At 44.3% G+C, this 19917-nt stretch overlaps 1 protein-coding gene across 2 annotated transcripts; it reads right to left on the bottom strand.

The window, feature by feature from the left end:
• Positions 1–75: 75 nt before the first annotated feature.
• LOC104911835 (bcl-2-like protein 13) lies at positions 76–17723 on the bottom strand. Of its 2 annotated transcripts, none has more exons than XM_019616255.2 (2): positions 17552–17723; positions 76–6606 (listed from the first exon to the last, which is right to left on the bottom strand). In XM_019616255.2, the coding sequence occupies exons 1-2, from the start codon at positions 17657–17659 to the stop codon at positions 5800–5802; spliced, it is 915 nt and encodes a 304-aa protein (XP_019471800.1). In that variant the 5' UTR covers positions 17660–17723; the 3' UTR covers positions 76–5799. The 2 variants fall into 2 exon arrangements, with proteins under 2 accessions (XP_019471800.1, XP_010712322.1); XM_010714020.2 differs by lacking the exon at positions 17552–17723 and adding an exon at positions 13374–13658.
• Between the last annotated feature and the right edge of the window lie 2194 nt (positions 17724–19917).

The following is a 19917-nucleotide window of genomic DNA, read 5'->3' as shown; positions in this document are numbered from 1 at the left end:
AGACTGACCTTTGTTGTTTGCTGGTACCTGCACTTGAACAGGGGAGGAAAAAAAAAAATCAAAACACAACCTACATGTTTTTGAAAACTGTACCATTTATTAAAGTGCAACCTGGGGGCATGGTCTTACAGCAGTGTCCCAGTGGTAGAGGGAAAAATGTATATACCCCTTCACTTAAACTGATTCTAGAACAATGAAGCTGGAAAGAACTTTCTTTTAAAGGTGGAAACACTTTTATTAACCAAATGGCACAAGAAGCTTTAGGTAGCTTTCCCCAAGAGAGCTGCACTTGCATATTAAAATGAATAGTATGACCGGTTCCTGGGGCAGGCACTGCCCTCAGCCCAGGCTCAATCTTTTCCCCCAGGCCCGTCTCTCAGGAACAGGACCTGCACTCCCTGCTGCCAGCCAGCAGAAGCCTGGTGGAAGACCAGACATGCACATGGAGTCCGTCCCATTAGACTTTGCTACTTAACCCAACTGGGTTTTAGCTTTACACTTGAATAAAAGCTCATAATGCAAGATAAAAATGGGGAGAGACCCCCTAAAGGTATAGCAATAAGATGCATCCTCTGCAGCTTGTTCTGTCCAACTCAGTAGTGTTCCTTGCTTCCCCTGCAGATACTGCAGGGAGATCAAAAGCAGCTTCCACTGGAAGCTAACTGCAGCTCCCCCTCTCCTACAGCATACCATAGACTTCTACCCAGGAGGAAGCAAGTCAGCCTACCTAAGAGACTGAAAGAGGGTCAGCCCAAAGTAGAAAAAAGTGACCAAGTCATTTAACACAAGAGGTGAAGCTGAGCAATGTGTTCTGGTTCCCCTGGCTGTATTGGTAATGCTGCAGCTGCCCCCTTCCAAGCTGGTGCAGCTCTTGTTCTCCAGCCATGACCACAAGCAGCTGCAGAGCCTTTGCATAAAGCGAGCGCTGTACATCCTGCTCCGTAAGGGCCTGAGCTAGGAGGACCAGAGTGACTGCTGGTGGATTACATGTGACCCCCTCCCACCCTGCTTGTTTGTTGTTATTTTTATGGCAATACATAGCTTGCACTTTGAAGCACAGCACAGATGCACACAGTCAAAGCGCTGCTGCTCTTGTAGCCTCCTAGTACTGAAGTTAAGCAGACTGAGCCAAACGAGTTTATGCACAGCTTCTGCCTTCAATAGGTACAGGCAGTGGTGTGCCTCACTGCTCCGTGCTTCGTTGGGAAACACATTCTCCTGTCTATGACCTACTGGAGTAGAAAACATACAAGACAAGTCAGCTTTCAGTATGTTTTGTGCCTAAAATGAGACATTCTATGGAAGACCTGGGCTCTGTGTACCCATGGTGGGTGGGGTGGGTGCTCACTCCTCCCCTCCTCCCAAACATTCACAGCTAAACAATCTAGGAATTACATTCTTAGAGACAAATTTTAAAGCATGAGCTCGTTCTGGTTCAGTGAAGGAACAACTGTGCTGCCAGAAGCATGTTTATTTCTGCCTGATAATAACACTTGCCTTAGCAGGGCTTTTCTAGGACTGCCATACCCCTGTGGGTTCAATGGAAGGAAAGCTTTATGACCTCAATTATTTTGTTTACTACATCATTACAATGAAAGACTAAACTTTTTCAACCTAACTTTAACACTTTTTTTCTTTTCCAGTTGTGACCATTAGAAAGCATTGATTAGTTTAAAAATACAGTCCAAATTGTCAGCCTAGCTGTGCTCAGAGCTACGTAAAAAGGAAATGGGACTCTGGGAACAGCCCTTGCCCTGTGCAAAAGCTTTCAGCGCTACAGCTTTCACCCCCAGAGCACAGCCCCAGGCAGGACAACAGGCAGGCAGGTTAGGAAAGAAAGAGCCAGCTGCCAGTACTGCAGCATCCTGAAGTTAAGCTGCTGCTGTCCAAAACCTGATGCAGTACAGAAAACTCCAGGCTTCCACTGCCAGGAGCTGCTGCTCAGACTGGTGAGCACCTGGAGCAGGCAGATGCTTAAGGACTGACATCTGACCAGTCAGAAGCCTGCAGCCTAGGTTGCTTTGCCATCTCTGGCTTGCTTCGTCATGAGATTAGACCTAGTATTTTAGGCACCAGCCATCTTCAGTATTCTGGGCAGCCAAGTTATTTATCTCCTTGAGAATCCCACTCACCCTATTCTGATTTCAACTGAGCCAAGCAGCTGGCACAGCTGTATCATGCTATGGACCAGCAGCCTGGATCTCCTCACCATGCTCCCACACAGCACGTGGCTGCAACAGGAGGGTGGGTTGGGCTGCTGTACAACACTGGGACTCCAGGTTTCAGTTCTTGTTCCAGGTTTGTTTTCTGAAAAAAGACCTTTCCCAGTTCCCAGCCCCCGTGCCCAGGTGAGCAGAGCCTAGAGTTAAGCACAACTGAAAGTTAAGCTTCACCTCATCTCAAAAGCTGTTTTCCTGACAGCTCCTTATTTAACATGCTACCCACTGTTGTTCCCTATGTGTTTAGTTCAGACTGTGGCTTCTGAGCCAGGTCTCTCAGCTGTGCACAGAGGCACGCAGAGTGCAGCGTTCCACATGTTTTGCAGGTCCAGCCCTTTGTTTTATCATCTCAGCTTGAGGATGTGCTGCAGACAAGGATAAGGTGAAGAACAAATGGGTCTAAGGTAGATACTTTGTTAAGGTACAGGCCACTCAAGGACATATTGAGGCACTTTTGGGAAGGGAGTAAGTAACACAAGTGAGAATAATTCTAGATGCCTTTTTTTTTTTTTGTTTTTATAAGTAGATAGCCCACTGCCTTGCCTTTGCCTGCTGCAAGAGATCTATCAAACAGAGGTTGCCTCACCCAGCTCAAGGTAATTAGACCAGGCTGTTAAGGATTACTTCAGAGTGCTTGAAGATAGGAGAAAGCATCTCCTTTCCTTAATTCACACCTGCAACAGTGCAAGGAGCCCAGCACCCAGCTGAGTAAGAACACTGCTGCTAAGGCTACACAACTTCTGGTGACTTCCCCAGGGCCTGCTCCAGTGCTGACCAAGCACAACAGGCTCAGCACTCAAGTCTGTGACCTTAAAGTGACCTTTCCAGCTGATGGAGTGCTCCTAGAGGGAAAGGGAACACACGACAGACTTTCTGTCTAAACACACGTTTGAGTTATAGGGACTGGGGAAGAAGGTACAAATTCTTTTTGAATTGTCAGATATTTCTCTAAGGCCCTAAAGATGGGAAGTATGTAAAGAAGGGACCAAGCAACCAAAATGCAGCTGGCACTCCACTAAATGCTGCAAAATACCCCATACTCAGGCCTTTCCCCCCACCATGAAAATGCTTTAAAAAAATCCCCAAAGCATTTGTCTTCCTTACTGCTGCTGCTGCTGTATAAGAGAGAAGACACTTCTTATTTAATGCTCCATTGGGCCCTTTGTGTCAGTAAGAAATGTTTCCCTGACAGACGTATTGTCATCTGCCCTGCACCCACCTCCTACACCGCTAGCAATATAACCACCTAAAGAGAAGAGCCAAAGAATGATTTTATCCTTTACGTGCACACAAGTTATCCAGCATATCCAAAACATCCATCTCTGCTTCAGAGCAGATCCAGGGACACAACCCACTGAGTGGCTGCAGATGGGGCATCTTCCCCCATGTCAATGCCTCGCCTTCAGAAAGGAGAGGATGCAGCTGGGGTTAAAGCAGCCACATGCCCACAGGGAAAAGCAGGGACACAACAGCCATGAGCAAAGCAGCAGTAGAGGGGAACCCCATCCCAGCCTGTGGGACCACAAAGCAGCCCCTGCCACAAGGCAACAAGCAGCTGCCCTCGCCTATCGCATCATTCATCCATGAACACTGCTGGATGTGAAATGAAGCAAAACTGTACACGTTCTTGTATGTCAAAAGGAGCATACAAAGTCAATTCCATTTTGCAACACAGTATATGTTTTGGGTTTTGTTGCTGTTGCTTTTTGTTTTATTTAACTTTAAGGCCGGCTTGCTCCCTTTTAAACACAGAAAAGCCATCTCTGACCCCACGCACTGCTGATCCACAGCTCCTGAGCTGGGGCTCCCCTCCCAGCAGGGGTACACACGTAACAGTCCTTCCTTTCAGCATTCAAAGTCACACAAATCCAAACCTGAGAAGTTTTCTACAAAATCCGTTCTCAAAAAAACCTTAAACAAAGAATTCCCCAGACTCTGCCAGCTTCTTACTGTCTTACCAGCATGAGTGGGATAGGGATGGGACCAACAATAAGCTGAAACAGAATGTGCTAAAAATCTCTGGATTATCAGATCACTTAAGAAACAGGCTCATTGCAGGAAATATCTAGGTAAGGTTGTTTAGAGATAAAGTACCTTGTCTTTGTGCTTTATGAAGAGTAAGCTTGCCGTAAGCTCACATTTTGATTTTTACATTATCCCGAGTTCCCTTTCCCCTATCTCCACCTGCTCTAAGCCACAGTGCCAGCATCAGCCCTCAGAGATGCATCAGTACTTCTGCCTGGACAATCTGCGACCTTACGCATGGAGCTGCAGTACAGAGCAGGAGGGACACAAACATGCTCCAAAAGGAATGCTTGTGACCAGCTCTGTTGGTACAGCAGCGCCTTAAAGGCTTCTCCTTGCACACACCTGAAGCGTTGTGCCTGTAGGAAGAGGGATTTGCTTTTTCCACAGTTAAATTCTCATCATTTATGAACCTGCAAATGTCACCTAACAGTTACACATTCAGAGTCGCAAAAGAAATTGCACTGCACAACACTCTGGGTCAGCTCGGGAATGGGCAAATAGGGAAAGGTGTTTAATGCTGTTCTGCTTAGTGACCAGGATCCACTGCTTTATATACGTGGGATTCTGTCACCAAGACTACAGTAGGACTACATACCCCTGTGCTTAACCTGTGAAAGACAATACAGACTGCAGCATGACACAGGACAAAAGAGCGTTGAACCTGCGAATCTCACAGGAGGCATCGGCCTTCTTTGCACACAGTTCTACTCTGGTATCCAAGTGCTTACCGAATGGCACCATGTCCAGTGTAAGCTGTGCAACACCACTATCTGAAGGGTGGCAGTGAGGTGGGCAGGAACACGGCAGATGGATTCCCAGACCAGCCAAGCGCAGCGGCCCTCCCACCTTGCCCCACAGCAGCAGGTGCTGTGTGCACCTCTCCCTGCAGAACACGGGGTGCTCAGAGCGAGTACCGCTACAGAGAGGCAGCATCTGTACGGAGGCTTCAAAAACTGTTAAGGGCCAGAACGGGTGGGAGCGAAGAGGTAAGAATAAGCACTCTCCCGCTGGGGTTTAAGAGGAACCTGCGAGGTTACAAGGAGCAGTGCAGTACCTGAGAGGAAGCTGAGCCAGAAGGAGACCAGCCTCTCGCTGCAGGACTTGGGCTAGGAAGGGCTCGGGAAGTGCAGGGAAGTGACGGGACAGCACAGCTGCAGCAGCAGTCGCTCGGAGAAGCCAAAAACTCCAGGGGTTGGCAGCAGCTGGCTCTACCCTTCCCCAGGGATTCTCTGTTCCAGTTCCTCGAGTACGAGCACCCCGTTCTTCAGCACCTGCACTTAAGTTCTTACATTTGCAGAATTTATTATTATTTGTGTTGTTTTTGTTTTTTTAAAAATACCCCTGTACTTTAATCAGGAAAAACCAGTCCCCGCCCCAATTCTACTAAAAACGTGATTGTCCATAGCTGGAGGCTTATTGAATGACCTCACCCCGTCACCATTACTCAAATGTCCAATTACACAGCAGGCAGCTCAACCTTTAGGTAACACAACTACAACAATTGGATTGCGCTCGCTTCTCTCTCTCCCTCCTCCTCCTCAAAAGAGCTCTGTTACTTTTTCCTAAGCGCCAGCGCTACTCCGACTGCCACAGCCAATATGGCTACCGCAGCAGCCCCACCGTACAGCAATATCGATTTCCCTTCTGGCAATAAGATAGGCTTCTCCTCTGCAGTGGAGGATTTCTCTTCTATTTCTTCCAAAGGGCCTTCTTTCCCCACTTTTTTTTCCCCTGGAAGCAGTATTTTCTCAGGTTCTGGTGCGGCCTTCTCTTCCAATGGGGTTAACTTTGGGACAGGTTTACTTAACACGGGGATCTCAGGTTCAACAAGCTCTTCGGCCACTTTTCCCTTCTCCTGTTTTGTACGACGTGCGGAGGGATGTGCTTTTTCTACAGCCACAATTTCAGCTTGAGGTTTTACTTCCTGTAAAGAAGCAGGGGTTTCTGGAAACGCTGCCTGCACGGTCTCTGCAGCGACCGCTGACACCACAGCTTCCTCAATCCCCTCTGGAATCTCTTCCTTCTCCACGTGAACGATGTCGGAGTTGGAAGAGTTGTTCTCGCTCCTTTCTTCAGCTCCGCCGTTGCTATCCAAGCTCTTGACTTCTTCAGGATCCATGGCCACTTGCTGCCAGGACTCCGGCCCCAGGGAGACGGGCAGGCTCTCTGTGTGCCAGCTCTGGCTTGCTGACAGGGAGACGGGCAGGCTCTCCGACTGCCACGACGTGGTCACCGTCGGGGACTCTGGGGGGCTCACCTGGCCTGAGTTGTCACTGGTCAGGATGTAAATATCATTACTGTCCTCTGCGATGAGGCCGGGGTACTCCTCCTCTTCAGATTCCAAACTGAAGACCGTCCCCTATGAATGAAAAGGACACAACGTGTGAGCAATGGTTTCAGCATTACGTGCCCTGTATGGGAAGGAAGAGGATGCCTGGAAATCTAATGAAGCCGACAGCAAAATGAGAGGGCCTCTGCAGGAGCAGGATTCGTCTAGCCTACATTTTGGAGGAGACTACAAAGCCCAGCCAATGCAAGTGGGAAACCCAGAGAACAGAACAACTAGCCATGGGTGGGCTGCTGAGTTTGTACCACAGAAGAGATTTGTCTCAAGGTGAAAATTGCAAGTGGAAAAATATATTATGTGCAGAATAACCTAAAATGGGTGCGATAACACAAACACAAAATCAGCTAGAGGCCAAGAGGAAACCCAGAGTTTGTCTGTGAAGCCAGAAGCAAAGATTTGATTACCCCCTTGTTCCTAACAAAACCAGTTTGAACATTTTGCCAGTTCCTACAGTACCACAGCCCTGCCAGTACAAGTTCTTTTCACAATTATCAAGGTTTCCTGCACAGTCCCATCATAACATGAAGCACTGGAAAGAAAAAAAAAATCCATTATTTTTCCTTCTCCCTGCTCAATCAACAGGTGTCCCAAAGCACTCCAGGCAGCTGTCCCCCTCTTTTAAACCTTTTCCAACACCTATGAATTTGGGTCTTGGTTCTGCTCGTCCTTTGCCTATGGTAGAGACACCTCTGGTTATCCCACAACTTTTGTGCGGATCCAAGCAGTGATCTGATGAGGAACAGATCCAAGTTAAAAATAAACATACTGTTTATCCTGGTGAGTTGTTTTTAAACCTGATCAGTTTCCAGTTAGGTCTGCCAAGACACTCCAGTGTGCGACTGAGGGTAGATGGAAGCCAGCAGCTGCTCTTGCTCGCACTGATGCCAAAAAATGCTCTATCTATCCCAGTGCCCTGCTTCCAGAGTAGAAGGAAAATGCATTTCAGCCTTGGTAACTCCCAGTCATCACTTAGTTCCTAACACGTAAGGAATTCAGTGCCTGCCTACAAGTGAATGGTTTCTACCCTTCAGTGGGCGTATCAGCAGAGCTGACAGCAGCGAGGCCAGAAGCAAAGCTCCCTTTCCCTGAGAAGCGTGAGGGGCTGGGCTCTGCCTCCACAGCGCCTCTGGAAGGGGGAAGGATCTCCGCACCAACAGAACAAAACAGAACAAAACAGAGCATGCAGGCACAGGAGGAGAAAGAGCAAACACTGTTCATCACTTGTACTAACTGAAGAGCAAATGAAGCAAGAACGGACCTCTGGCTAAAGCACTGAAGTGGGACTTGAGAGATCTGGGGAGCTTACGGGCAGTAACATTTTAATCTCTCATGGCATGAATTATCACCACATCAATAAACCTTGTCAAAAGGGGCCAGCGTACCTCAGAGTGAGCATAGGAGTGAGGTTTCTCTATTCATTCCCCAACAACACCCTGCCATTTTACCAAATTCAATTGCCTCATTTCCGGACCCTTCAGTACAACAGTGCCATCCTGTACTACAGCCTGCACTGGGAACATAAAGACTTCACAATGCATCTTGGCAGGGGCAGGATCTGAATCTCATCTTCTCAGCCCATGGACTTTTGGAAGATAATTATGCATTAAAGAAGAAAGTTCATAAAAAATTCATAAATTCCTTTAAATTGCTTGGGTACGTATATGCATCACCTGGATCAGTGACAGGCTCTGAAACTCTACGAAGAAATGATACACATAAATCTTCAGGAGGAAGGCTGAAAGTGATCACGTCCTTCACTAAATAGTTAAAAGATGAATGCAAAGTCTTGATTCAGAAGGATATATAAAGTAATAAAGCATTACATTTATAAAGTAGTCATACACCCCACATACACCAACAAATCCAAAGCAAGTTCTCTTCTATCAGCAGGGACTGAAAACTCAAGACTTCGGTACCCTCTCAAAAGTTGTGCTTCACTATGAAACCAGTTTCTTTTTCCAAATGCACTGCACACCATTAAACCAAAACAGAGCTCTGTCACTGAGGAAGAAGCAAGCAGCACTGTAATGTAAGGGCAGTGAAAGAGAAGACCCAAGAAATGGGAGTAAATGCAGAGGCTTCCAGATCTACAGAGCCTGAATGCTGCAGCTGAGAGCCGCAATGAGGTCATTCTTCATGGGGCACCCACAAATGGTTTAGCAAAGATAAAACAAACAAATGGCACAAAGTACCATCACAGCAACCATGTGGACCTGCAGCTCCCCCAGACCCAGCAAAATACCTTAGCTCAGTGTGATACGATTGCTGGACTGACGTGTAAGGATGAGGCATTAGTTATTCCCCAGTTGGGGCAGTTTTTAAATGCCATATGAAGCACTTTCAACTGGAGAGATATCACTCACAAAACACAGGTAAGATCTGTGCACGTAACATGGAGTAACATGCTAAACTGCTTTGGGAAGGGTAAGGGAATGAAGAAGGGACAGCATAGGGGGAACATGGGCAGTGAAGCCTTCGTGTACAAACCACACACCCACCTTGCCTTCATCAGAATGGATGGGCTTAAGAGGCTCAGCTTTACTGAAAAGGAAGTGATCAGCGACTGCTTCCCTATAAATCAGACCCTTATAAAGCCCAGGTGAGCCCTTTCTGCAGCAAGTCATCACAGATAATTTCACTTTCACATCGGTGCCTCGGGGACAGAACTCCCTAAGCCTGAAGAAACTGATTGCCCAACAGTGAAAACCAGGTAGAAAGCCAACATATTGAGCATCAATGCTAGTTCACTAGGTTCATTAGAAGTTTATGAAGTTTTAATTGAGAAGTCCAATAGTCCGACATTCTTTAGGATAGATGATTAACGTTTCTTGAGCTGAATTAAGAGTTAATTCAGCAAATTAAGAGGATAAAGCCAGGATTTACTGCTGATTTGGTTGGGGTTTGAATTTTTTTGTGTGTCTGCTATGTACTTTTAAAGCAGCTGCAATAAAAACTGAATGACATTTAGGACAGTTCTCTTGATTCATCTGCAGATGTGACCCAGAAGCAAAGCTCCAACAAACAGATTAATTCAGGACAGGATGGAACATTTGGAAGGATTTTTAATAACTCTGGGCCTTATATAAGCCACACCGTTTTGATTTAATGGTAAATAAAGTACGTATGTCTTTCTTTATCCGCTTCATCTATTGTAAATGAAGGGATCATCTATTCCTCCAGACCAGAAAAATCCAAGTTCTGCTTTTTTAAATGAGGGATGGGACACTTGTGAACTAGAGTGCTTTTCCTCCAGCATTCTTACACAGAAACCAAAGGACGTCCTTCACTGCACCACGCTGCACCACCACTCCTGATTCCAACTACTGCCACTTGAGGGAGAGTTGGCACAAGCAAGCCACGGTATGAGGAAGGAGAACCAGACAGTTCCCCTCTTAGCTTGAACATAAGCAGGATGGTGCACAGTACACGTGGCAGCCTTGAGAAGATAAACTTAGTTCTGTTGAGGTACTTTTTGCAGACGTAAATTGAAGCTCCAGAAACCAATCACTATATGTGATCTACGGGGATCTATGCAAGCATCAGTAATCTGAACTTTGCTGAAAATCAGTCTCAGCAGTGGATCCAGAACACTACCAACCTTTAACATATAGTCAGAACTTAGGAATTACTTAAAATCGTATCTCGGTTTCAATTATGATTTCAAGACATTAAACAGAAAAATAAAAAAATTCAAGACCTAGAAACTGATGCTGTACTATTTTTCATAGTCTGCTAATTAGTCTGTTATTAATTTCATACAGACAATTTCATACAGATTTACTAACTAAGGTAGTTATTTCTGTTATACAACAAAAACTTCAACCATGCATAAGAAAAGAAGATCTTACTTACCAGAATAATAATTTAAATCTCATTTATGTGAAGCTGTTTCTGGTGGAAATAGGTATTCAAGTTAAATTCCGATTGTCTCAAAGATAAAAACAACTTTTTTTTTTTCCCTAGAAAATAGTGTTATGTCTGTAAAGGAGGTGTTGTTAAAGAATGGAAAGAGATACCCATTAACGCACCTAACAGAGCACTTACTGCACCTTAGAGAAGACTTCAAAAGCCCAGCCTTGTAAATCCACAAGAGCAAATGCATTTAAAGTGACTGTTTCTAAATTGCTGTAGATGCTGTGACTAGAAATTACTAGTTGTGAGGAGATTAGGTGTTTAAGAACTGGAAACGAGAAAGATAAAATTAAGTCCCCTAGATTATCACCAACTTGACCAGTATTACACCATTTCCTTCACATCACCTCCCCATAACTTTAAACACAGATTTTACTTGTGTTTTAATATTCTGAAAAGCTTGACTGGTCTACAGTTTCAACAGCTGACTGTTTGCACAAGGGATGATTTGGGTAGGACTTGGATGTTCCAGTGGATGAAAAGCTGGACATGAGGCAGCAGTGTGCGCCTGCAGCCTGCAAGGCCAACTGTGCTCTGGGCTGCATCAACAGAGAGGTGGCAGCAGAGAGAGGGAGAGGATTGTCCTCCTCAGCTCTGCCCTGTGAGGCCCCACCTGCAGTACTGCATCCAGGGGCCTGCAGCACAAAAAAGACGTGGAGCTGTTGGAGGGGGTTCAGAGGAGGGCATGAAGAGAGGGCTGGAGCACCTCTCCTAAGAGTAAAGGCTGAGAGAGCTGGGCTTGTTCAGCTCCAGGGAGATCTCATTGTGGCCACCCAGTATTTGAGGGGTGCTTATAAGAAATACGGAAAGACCTTTCACAAGGGCTTGCAGTGATAAGACAAGGGGCAACTGTTTTAAACTAAAAGATAATAGATTTAGATTGGATAAAATGAAGAAATTCCTCACACTGATGGCAGTGAGGCCCTGGCACAGCTGCCTGGAGAAGCTGTGTGTGCCCCAATCCTGGAGGCATTCAAAGCCAGGCTGGATGGGGCCCTGGGCAGCTGGAGCTGCTGAGTGGCAGCCCTGCCCACAGAGGGGGTTTGGACTGGGTGATCTTTCAAGTCCTGTCCAACCCAAACCATTCAGAGATTCTATGTAAATCCCCAAGAAAACCCCTTACAGTACAGGAAAAAATGCTGTCAGAAAGTGGAATGTTCCAGAACAGCAATATTTACTATGATAAAAATAATTAGAAACACTTGACATAGCTAGGAAGTTCCTCAGGCTGGAGTATTCACTTTACCTTGTAACATAATCTATCAAAGAGAAACGAGATGAGGCTCAAGTCATTTTTTTTCTACACATCAGTAATATAAGTCACAGCAGCAATATAAGTAATAGGAAACCATCAGCTGCATTTGTGCTTAAAAAACAGAAGGCAATGAATTATGAATTTGCCCACATCCTGGAATCCCAAGAGAGCTCCCTCTGATGAAATAAGCAAATTTCCCACAGTAACAAGTTTCACCAGAGGTGAGAGTATGAGCTTACAAACCTCAGGTCTAACATGGTTCAAAAATAATAGTAGCATTAAAAGCCCCTGAGACATTCATTCACTGTAGCATTCACCTTCATGAAACTTAAGATAGGTGGAGACAAGAAAACCAGAGCAGAATACACAAACAGAACTGTGGGAGGGGAAAAAAAAAAAAAAAAAAGAGAATCAATTGTTCATCTGAACCAAATAAAAGCACGCTGATATTATGGACACTACTTTCATTCCCTTCAAGACTGTTTTGGCTAGAACAGCCTGCAGAAATGATCCTATTACTTTTCCCTGTCCTCCAGCATAATCTCTACTACCTGCAGAGTGCCAATTCCAAAGCAACAGCTCCTAAGGCTTCAGTCTTAGCTGTGTATGCTGAAGTAAAACCAGTAATTTAGAGACGACTTCTTTAGACAGATTGATTTGAAGCTGTTGAAAGGAAAAAAGAAAAGGAGACCTAGTTGCTCAGTCATTCGCCATTTAAGTTCCTTCCCTTTCAGCCACGGTGCCTAAAAAAATCTGTTCCTGTACTGAAGAAGTTACACATAAACAGAAGTGTATATATTTCATTGCCATTTTCGAAGACAGAAATAAACTATAATTATTTTGAAAGGAAAACTCCTATATAAAACTTCTCTAATTAGATTGCCCTTTCTTGCATCTCTACCGCATTAAATTTTCGTCTCTTTCCTCCAGCGTAGCAGGTCTGTCTGTTTTTGCATTGTCATTCTCAAGGCAGACACCTGGACTGCTGCTCCAGTTGCACCAGCTGCCTGCCTCCTTTCCCCAGGATGACAAGTGCCTCTTTACCCTTGTCCAGACAGTTAACAGACTCCAGCACACAGATTATTCGATCAACAGCAGCAAAGAAAACGTCAAGAACAGCAGAAAATCCCAAACCAAAACACAGGAGAGAAAGAACGGCCCTTCTAAAGCTAAGAAACTATTAACACTATGCATACTTCAAGGAAATTTATCATCTTCAACACATGCAATGGCTAGTCAAACTCAAATTCAGATCTGAACATCCCGAGACATGAACATTGGGAGGGCAGAGACAATTTCAGCTATTGTCAAAAATACAAATAGCAGCCTCCCATTGAGAAAAAAAAAGATTACCAGCTGAGCCTTACCATGCACTTATTTCACATCTTTCAAACAACTGAAAAGCAGGTAGGCTTGTAACAGGAGAGAGAACCTGAGAAAAAGTACCTAGCTTCCAAGTAATCTTATGCTTTTTCTCTTTATATACATCTTCAGATATATGAAATCTAGCCACTAAAACTCACAATATACAGAGCTTGAGGAGAAATAAATTATTTGGAAGGAGGGATGGGAAAGGAAGAGGAAAAAAACCTTACCAGCTGACTGGCCTTACTGTGCACTTTTGCAGGAGACCAAGAATTGCTTCTGATGCAGCAACATTCAGTCCTGGAGAAGTCAGACAGAGGAAAAGGGAGGGGAAGTAAGAGGAGGGAAAGGGAGGGGATAGGAGGAGATGGGAGGGGAGAGTGTGTACACTGCACGTCAGTCCGTTGAGCCCTAACATTGGTCTCTGGAAACAGAAGAATGGAATTACTGCCAAATTAAGCTGGGAATTGGTTTGTGGTGGTTCAAAATGGTAAGGAAACTGGATTCTAGGATTCATTTGGGATCAAAACAGCATCAGAAGAAAGAAATGTGTATCCTCACACAGCTATTCAGTGCACTTGAAATGCCAAACATGCTTTTGCTCCAAAGAGAGATCATACATAAAGTCAAGCAGAGTAAATGCTAGTGTTGCAGCAAAACCCTTCACTGCAGCTGGTGCAAAACAGAGAATGTCCAGAAGAAAGCAAGATTACATTGCTCTCCTACGGCCTTCTAAACACAGCTTGCAGCTACCCGCAAGTCTGTGAGATTGTAACCCAGATGGAGTAGTCATTTCAGCTCTTCATTCATTGACGCCTATGTGACAGCTGCATCCAAACACAATACGCAGCACACCGAAGACAGGCAGCCCTTTCAGAAGACTTACACAACACAACAGCCAGAATCATAATATCAAAATATCATACGCACTTCGGAGTGAAAATATGCCAGCCATTCTCCTCCTAAGCAATCATTACAACCCAGTCCCACTCCTTTAATTTAACAATTAAGGGAATAAAAATTTTAGTGCCTGAAGGAAGAATGGGAGGGGAACACTCACTGTCTCATCGCTACATCTCTACATGACAGAGAAAAAAAAAATCCAAAAGATACTTCTCACCTTAGAGGCTTTACAGCTAGAATCTCAAATTTCCCATTTCTCACAAGTCACGTTGATTTACTGAAATCTATTCCCCCACTATCAATTTTTTCAATCTTTATTCTCTTGAGCTAGCAATTCTGCTTCTCATAACTGTTGTCCATAGTCCTCAGTCAGATGCTTTCCTGGATGGCTCCTGAGCCCACAAAATAGCTTGAAACCCTGTATGCAGGCAGAATCTCAGGAGCTCTTCAAGATCTACAGCAGCAGCACTGTGTTATACAGCAAATGGATGATGCAACTCCATAATGTTCTGACTCTGCAGAACAGCAGTTTGGAAAGAAGACAGGCTCAGCTAGCCCCTGCTCTTCCCACTGACTACTTTTCTTCTGTCAAAGGTAGGCTTCACTCAAAATACTGAGGAGGATCCCAAATTACACGGTGCCAAGAAATGCAAGAGAACCTGATAAGATTACAAACATTTTTCAGTCCACCATTGAAAAACAGGCTCCCATAAAGCTCTCCTTTGCTCCACATCTACAAAACTGTAGGTAGGCTGTTCTGGTATCTTTTCAGCTTTAAGCAAAATACTTGTCACATGTAAGAAGTAAATGTTTGAAGTAATGGAAAACCCAAATCTCTTACTGTCATAACACCGTAATTCACCGGAGACTCCTAGGTTTATACACTGCCCTTACGGTACTAGCAAAGTATTACTGACAGCTTGATCTGGCACACAGCACTCCTGTGGCAGATGCCTCTCTTATGAATTCAAAACACTTGCGTAACAGCTCACAGCCTGCCGTGCAGCTCTCCCCCAGCCCTGCTCAAAAACATGCATCTTCCACTCCCTGCCCTTCGCACGGACGTTCCCAGAATACAATCCCACAGATTCAGAACAAACTGAGAAGCATGTCACCCTATAGAAATGAACATTCTCCTTACAGGAAACAGAAGACAGTAAAACCATATATTCCCTTTTTCCAAGTAGAACTGCAAACAAGGTGGGCCTCAAGCCCCATACCCACAGCAACTCACAAAGGGTTAGCGTGGCTACGTTAATTCAGTTGGAAAGGATTTTCATCACCTTGCCTCTTTCCTCGCCTCTTCTGCTGTTTCAAAAATAGCTCTGGCTTGTTTGCTGCACTGCTTATGTCAGTCTGATTTTATGCCTGAATGGATGTATACAGACAAGTTTGTAGCCCATTAAATGCGGACTACCCAGATCTGTACATACATGCACAGTCACACAAACACAAAGCACATCCCCCTCCCTCGGAGGCTATGCTGGAAAGCTGCTGTGTTCAAAGGCTTTGTGCTGTATTAAGTATGTTTATAGCAGGCCTCACATGGGGGCTAGAGAACAGATCACTGCCTTCCTGAGGTAAAAAACAAAACAAAACAACAGCACAGAGACAAAATAACACTAATACCCATTCCTCTTAAAGTCGATGTCTTAGTTTCAGCAGGGATGGAACTGTTTTCTTTAGAGTGTCTGGTACAATTTTGGTTCTAGGAGGAAAAACAATGTTGATAACACACCGTTGTTTACAGTTGCTGCTAAGCAGTACTGTAGAGAGCCAAGGCCATTCTCAGCAAAGGACCCAAGTTGTTCAGAGGGGACAGAATTAGGACAGCTAACTGAAACTGGCCAAAGGGATATTCCATACCATGTGACACCATGCAGAAGCAGTCTTGAAGGGGGTGGGGGTTCATCTCTCTCTCTTCCGCTGCTCAGTGGGGCTAGCAGGGCATCAGTCAGGGGGTGGTGAGCAATTGCTTGTGCAACACTTGTTATATACATTCATACATATATGTGTATATATATATAAACATACATACACACACACACATATATATTGTCATAAATGTTATCATTTTCCTTTACTCCATCCTAGTAGATAGTTTTATCCCAACCCATGAGTTCCACCTTTTTTTCCCTGATCCTCTCCCCCACCCCACCGGGAAGGGGAAGGAGTAAGCAAAAGACTGTGTGGTGCTCAGCCACCTGCCAGCTTAAACCACAACAGTCAAAAGTGCCTTCCCTGTGAGAAAAAGACTTTGAAATGGAAATGCATTTATCAGTGACTCAAGGTCATTTGGATGCATGCTGTTCGGTTTTTCTGTCCATTAAAGATAAACCCTCCACCCTCCCACCCCAACCCCAAGAGGTTTTGAAAACTATTAACCACAATTGCCAAGAAGTGAAAGGATTTAGGGAGGTACAGACATACAGAAATTCTGAAACTAACTACTCCCACAGAAAATTTTCGGTAAACTCATGAAATCTGAGATGCAAGTCAAATGAGATTTTTCCTACTAATGCTTTTTAATCACGGGGTTTTCCTGAAGAGCTTTATTTTTTTATAATAAATCAACTTGCATTTTCCTAATCCCAGATTAATTCCATTCAAATTTGGTATCCCTCCCAAACCCAGTAATCTAAAGCTCAACTTCCTTTAGCACAGCTCTGCCTTCAAGACGCAACTCAACAGCTGTGAGCTATCTGATGTATTTTAAAATGTAACTTGCTTAGCATGCCATGACTCAGGAACATTGGATACTGTGAACCTAAAGATTTCCACAAGGAAATGCAGCACAGAGAGATCTTGATTGTTCCTATGTAAAATTCAATTTATGTTAGCTACTTTGTCACTTATAAAAATAAATTTGTACCTCTCGGCATTTCTGTACTAAGTGCTCCCCAATTACTTATCTGCTAAAACTCTCTGAAATTTAAGAGGGGGAAAAAAGCATATACCATTTCCAGCAGTCACTGTAGCATGCAGACAAGATTAAAAAGATGATGCTTTCAGGCACAGTATCTCTTATGCTAAGAGTATCTGCATGTAAACGCAATTCTGTATATTAACAAGAAAGAGCATTCAAACAAAAGCTCAACTATGTGGCAGTGTATTAGCATCTCAACATGCAGTGTATGAAAACTATTATTTTACATCTGAGGACATTTTCTATATCAACAGCAATTTAACAAATCACAAACCAGACATGCAAAGAACTGGAACAAACTGCCTGGGGAAATGGTGGCATCCAATCATATAGATCTTTAATGTGAACAGAAGCAACGAATGGGTAAAAGTCAGTTCTGCCTTAGGGTAGAGAGGTGAAATACATTACTGCCTGAGACCCCTTTCCAACTGCATGAACAATATGGTTCTAACCTCTTGCTTTTTTTTTTTTTTTTTCCCCCCTGAGGCATCCTCTCATAGACTTATTTCCATTAACTCCTCTTAGCTTTCAATGCTAGCACCATGCTTAGAAATAAGCTTTGAACAAAACATGGAAATTCAACTTTATCTTCTTACCCAACCTCCTTGTTGAATGATATAGTCTGCAGAATAGTCTTCTAGATACGTCACTCCAAAGTTCACAAGTGCACTCAGTGGTTCCTGGCCTCTTCTGGTTAATTCCATCAGAAATTGCTGTAGCAGAACCAGGGGCACCAAGACCTTCAAAAAAACAAGAATTACAAAAAAATTCAGAGAATGTTATCAGTACTACTGAGGCAGGTGAAACAGAAGAACTTATGTGACCTACAGAAATGTCTGAATTTGAAAGTTCCAAGTTATCAGGGGAATATATGCATCATTTTTGTGAAGACAAGATGCAGAAATACAATACAAAACAGTAGGAAAAGAGCACTTAAATCTGATAAAGCAAAACATCACAGTGTAACTTGGCAGTTTCACAGAACAGGACTGCAGTGGCTTCTTGAGTACCATGTTTCCACAAAACAAGATTCAGGTAAAAAGAAGCAAGAATAGGTCCAGAACTTTCAACATCAGAAGAGACAAAAAGCAACATTATTGTTTAAAACACTATGCATCCAAATTGTTTTCAAACAGCAAACTCATACTCATTTTTTAATAGATGCATTGCATTAGACAGTCTTTTTAGAAGTTTACATTCTGCTTTCAGACAGGACATAACCGAATAACTTGGGCTCAAACGGTTATAAAAAAAAATGGAATCACATCAAGCTGTCAGCCAGACTCTATGACGCTTAACATTGGCAAGCGCTGGGTTCTGAATCTGGGAAGGGGCAAACCTAGCTAAAGAGTAAGGGACAAGAGGCAGAAGAGCAGCCCACAGACTCTGGTCTCTGGCCAACAGCAAGTTGAGCATGAGTTAGCAATGTGCCCTGGCAGCTACGAAAGCCAATTGCATCCTGGGGTGCATCAGGCCCAGCACTGCCACCAGGCAAGGGAACAGGTTGTCCTGCTCTATGGCCTCACCTTGAGCTCTGGGTGCAGTCTGAGGCTATGAAAATGGGGAAGGGTCAGCAGAGCAAGGTGTGTGAAGAGTGGCTGAGGTCCCTTGGTTTGCTCAGCCCAGAGCAGAGGAGCTGAAGTGAGGCCTGATGGCGGCTGCAGCTCCTCACAGGGAGCGGAGGGGCAGCGCTGAGCTCTGCTCTGTGTGACAGCGACAGGGCCCGAGGGAACGGCATGGAGCTGTGTCAGGGGAGGGCAGCTGGGGGTTAGGGACAGGGTCTGCACCACAGGGCGATGGGCATGGAACGGGCTGCACAGGGCTGTGGGCAGGGCCCTGAGTGCAGGAGTTCAAGGAACATTTGGACGCTGCTCTCAGACACAGGATTTGGATTTTGGATGGTGCTGCACTGGAGCCAGGAGTTGGACTGAATGATCCTTATGGGTCCCTTCAAACTTAGGCTATTGTACAGTTTTATGAACTCCGCACAGCAGAATAAGATTACAAGCCTAGTTCAAGCGATAAATACACAGACCTCTCTACATTGAACTCTCTCTTCTATGCCAAATTTACTTTGTACAGAAATCCTTGCCTTCTTTCCTACCTCTTCTTCTCCTTCCAACCTTTTTTGTGTTTAACAGAACATACAGCCTTAACTCAAATGTTAATTCCTCTGGAAAATGCACTAACTCACCTCCTTAATATAACATAGTTCTAGATGCTTCCTTCTGAAATTATGTTGTTGTTTGCCTAAACAACACGCAGTTGAACTTTTAAACTCTACATTTATTCTTTATGCGAGTGGCCCTCTGGGCAAAGTTTATGCAGTACTTTGCCAAGTTCGGGAAAAACTGGTATGAACTGAAGTCATTAGCATCTGAAAAAGCTTTATTACCATACAAGAGAAAGTACTACTAATGTTACTGCATCTAGTTTGCGACAACTGCATTGTACTTCTATTCTCTGTAAATGCTGAAGAGGATCATCAGAACGCTGCAAATCAGAACGTTGTTTCCTGCCCACACAAGGTAGATCCAGGTTAATACGTTTGCTCAGATTGAACTCCAAGTGCCCCTTCCTTCTCCAGTCTCCTCTTTCAGCCTGATCTTCTTTTGTGTAAATGTCTTCCATTACTATTCCCAGAAATCACACCTTGGGAATCAAAGCTGGAGGAAGAAGCATAAGAAGAGTGGGCACTTGGCTGGGTTTGACATTTGTACTAAATCCATGGTGGAGTCACATTCAGATGGATCCCTAAAAATAGATAAGGTATTACAAATGCCTGTAATCTGACAAATTTAAGACATTCCAATTGATTAAAAACAGAGAGAGTCCAATACTACAGAGTACGGGTAATATTATGATTCTGGGAAAAAGTTAATGCTTCATTCACGTAACTAGAAATGAGATGGTACTCGAATTTTAAAAGCTTTGTGGTTTCTTAGCCTTTTTTTTTTTTTTT

The sequence above is a fragment of the Meleagris gallopavo genome, chromosome 1, assembly GCF_000146605.3.
Source record: "Meleagris gallopavo isolate NT-WF06-2002-E0010 breed Aviagen turkey brand Nicholas breeding stock chromosome 1, Turkey_5.1, whole genome shotgun sequence".
NCBI lineage: Eukaryota > Metazoa > Chordata > Aves > Galliformes > Phasianidae > Meleagris > Meleagris gallopavo.
Note: the sequence above shows the minus strand (reverse complement) of the source record. Positions and strands in the feature narration are given on the sequence as shown.

Excerpts from the sequence above, each read along its gene's own strand:
- LOC104911835 (XM_010714020.2), bottom strand. The coding sequence starts at position 13,643 with ATGAATCCTAGAATCCAGTTTCCTTACCATTTTGAACCACCACAAACC. Across the intron at positions 6,607-13,373 it reads GTCTCCTGCAAAAGTGCACA|GGGACGGTCTTCAGTTTGGA; the intron begins GTAAGGCCAGTC and ends TTTCATTCATAG.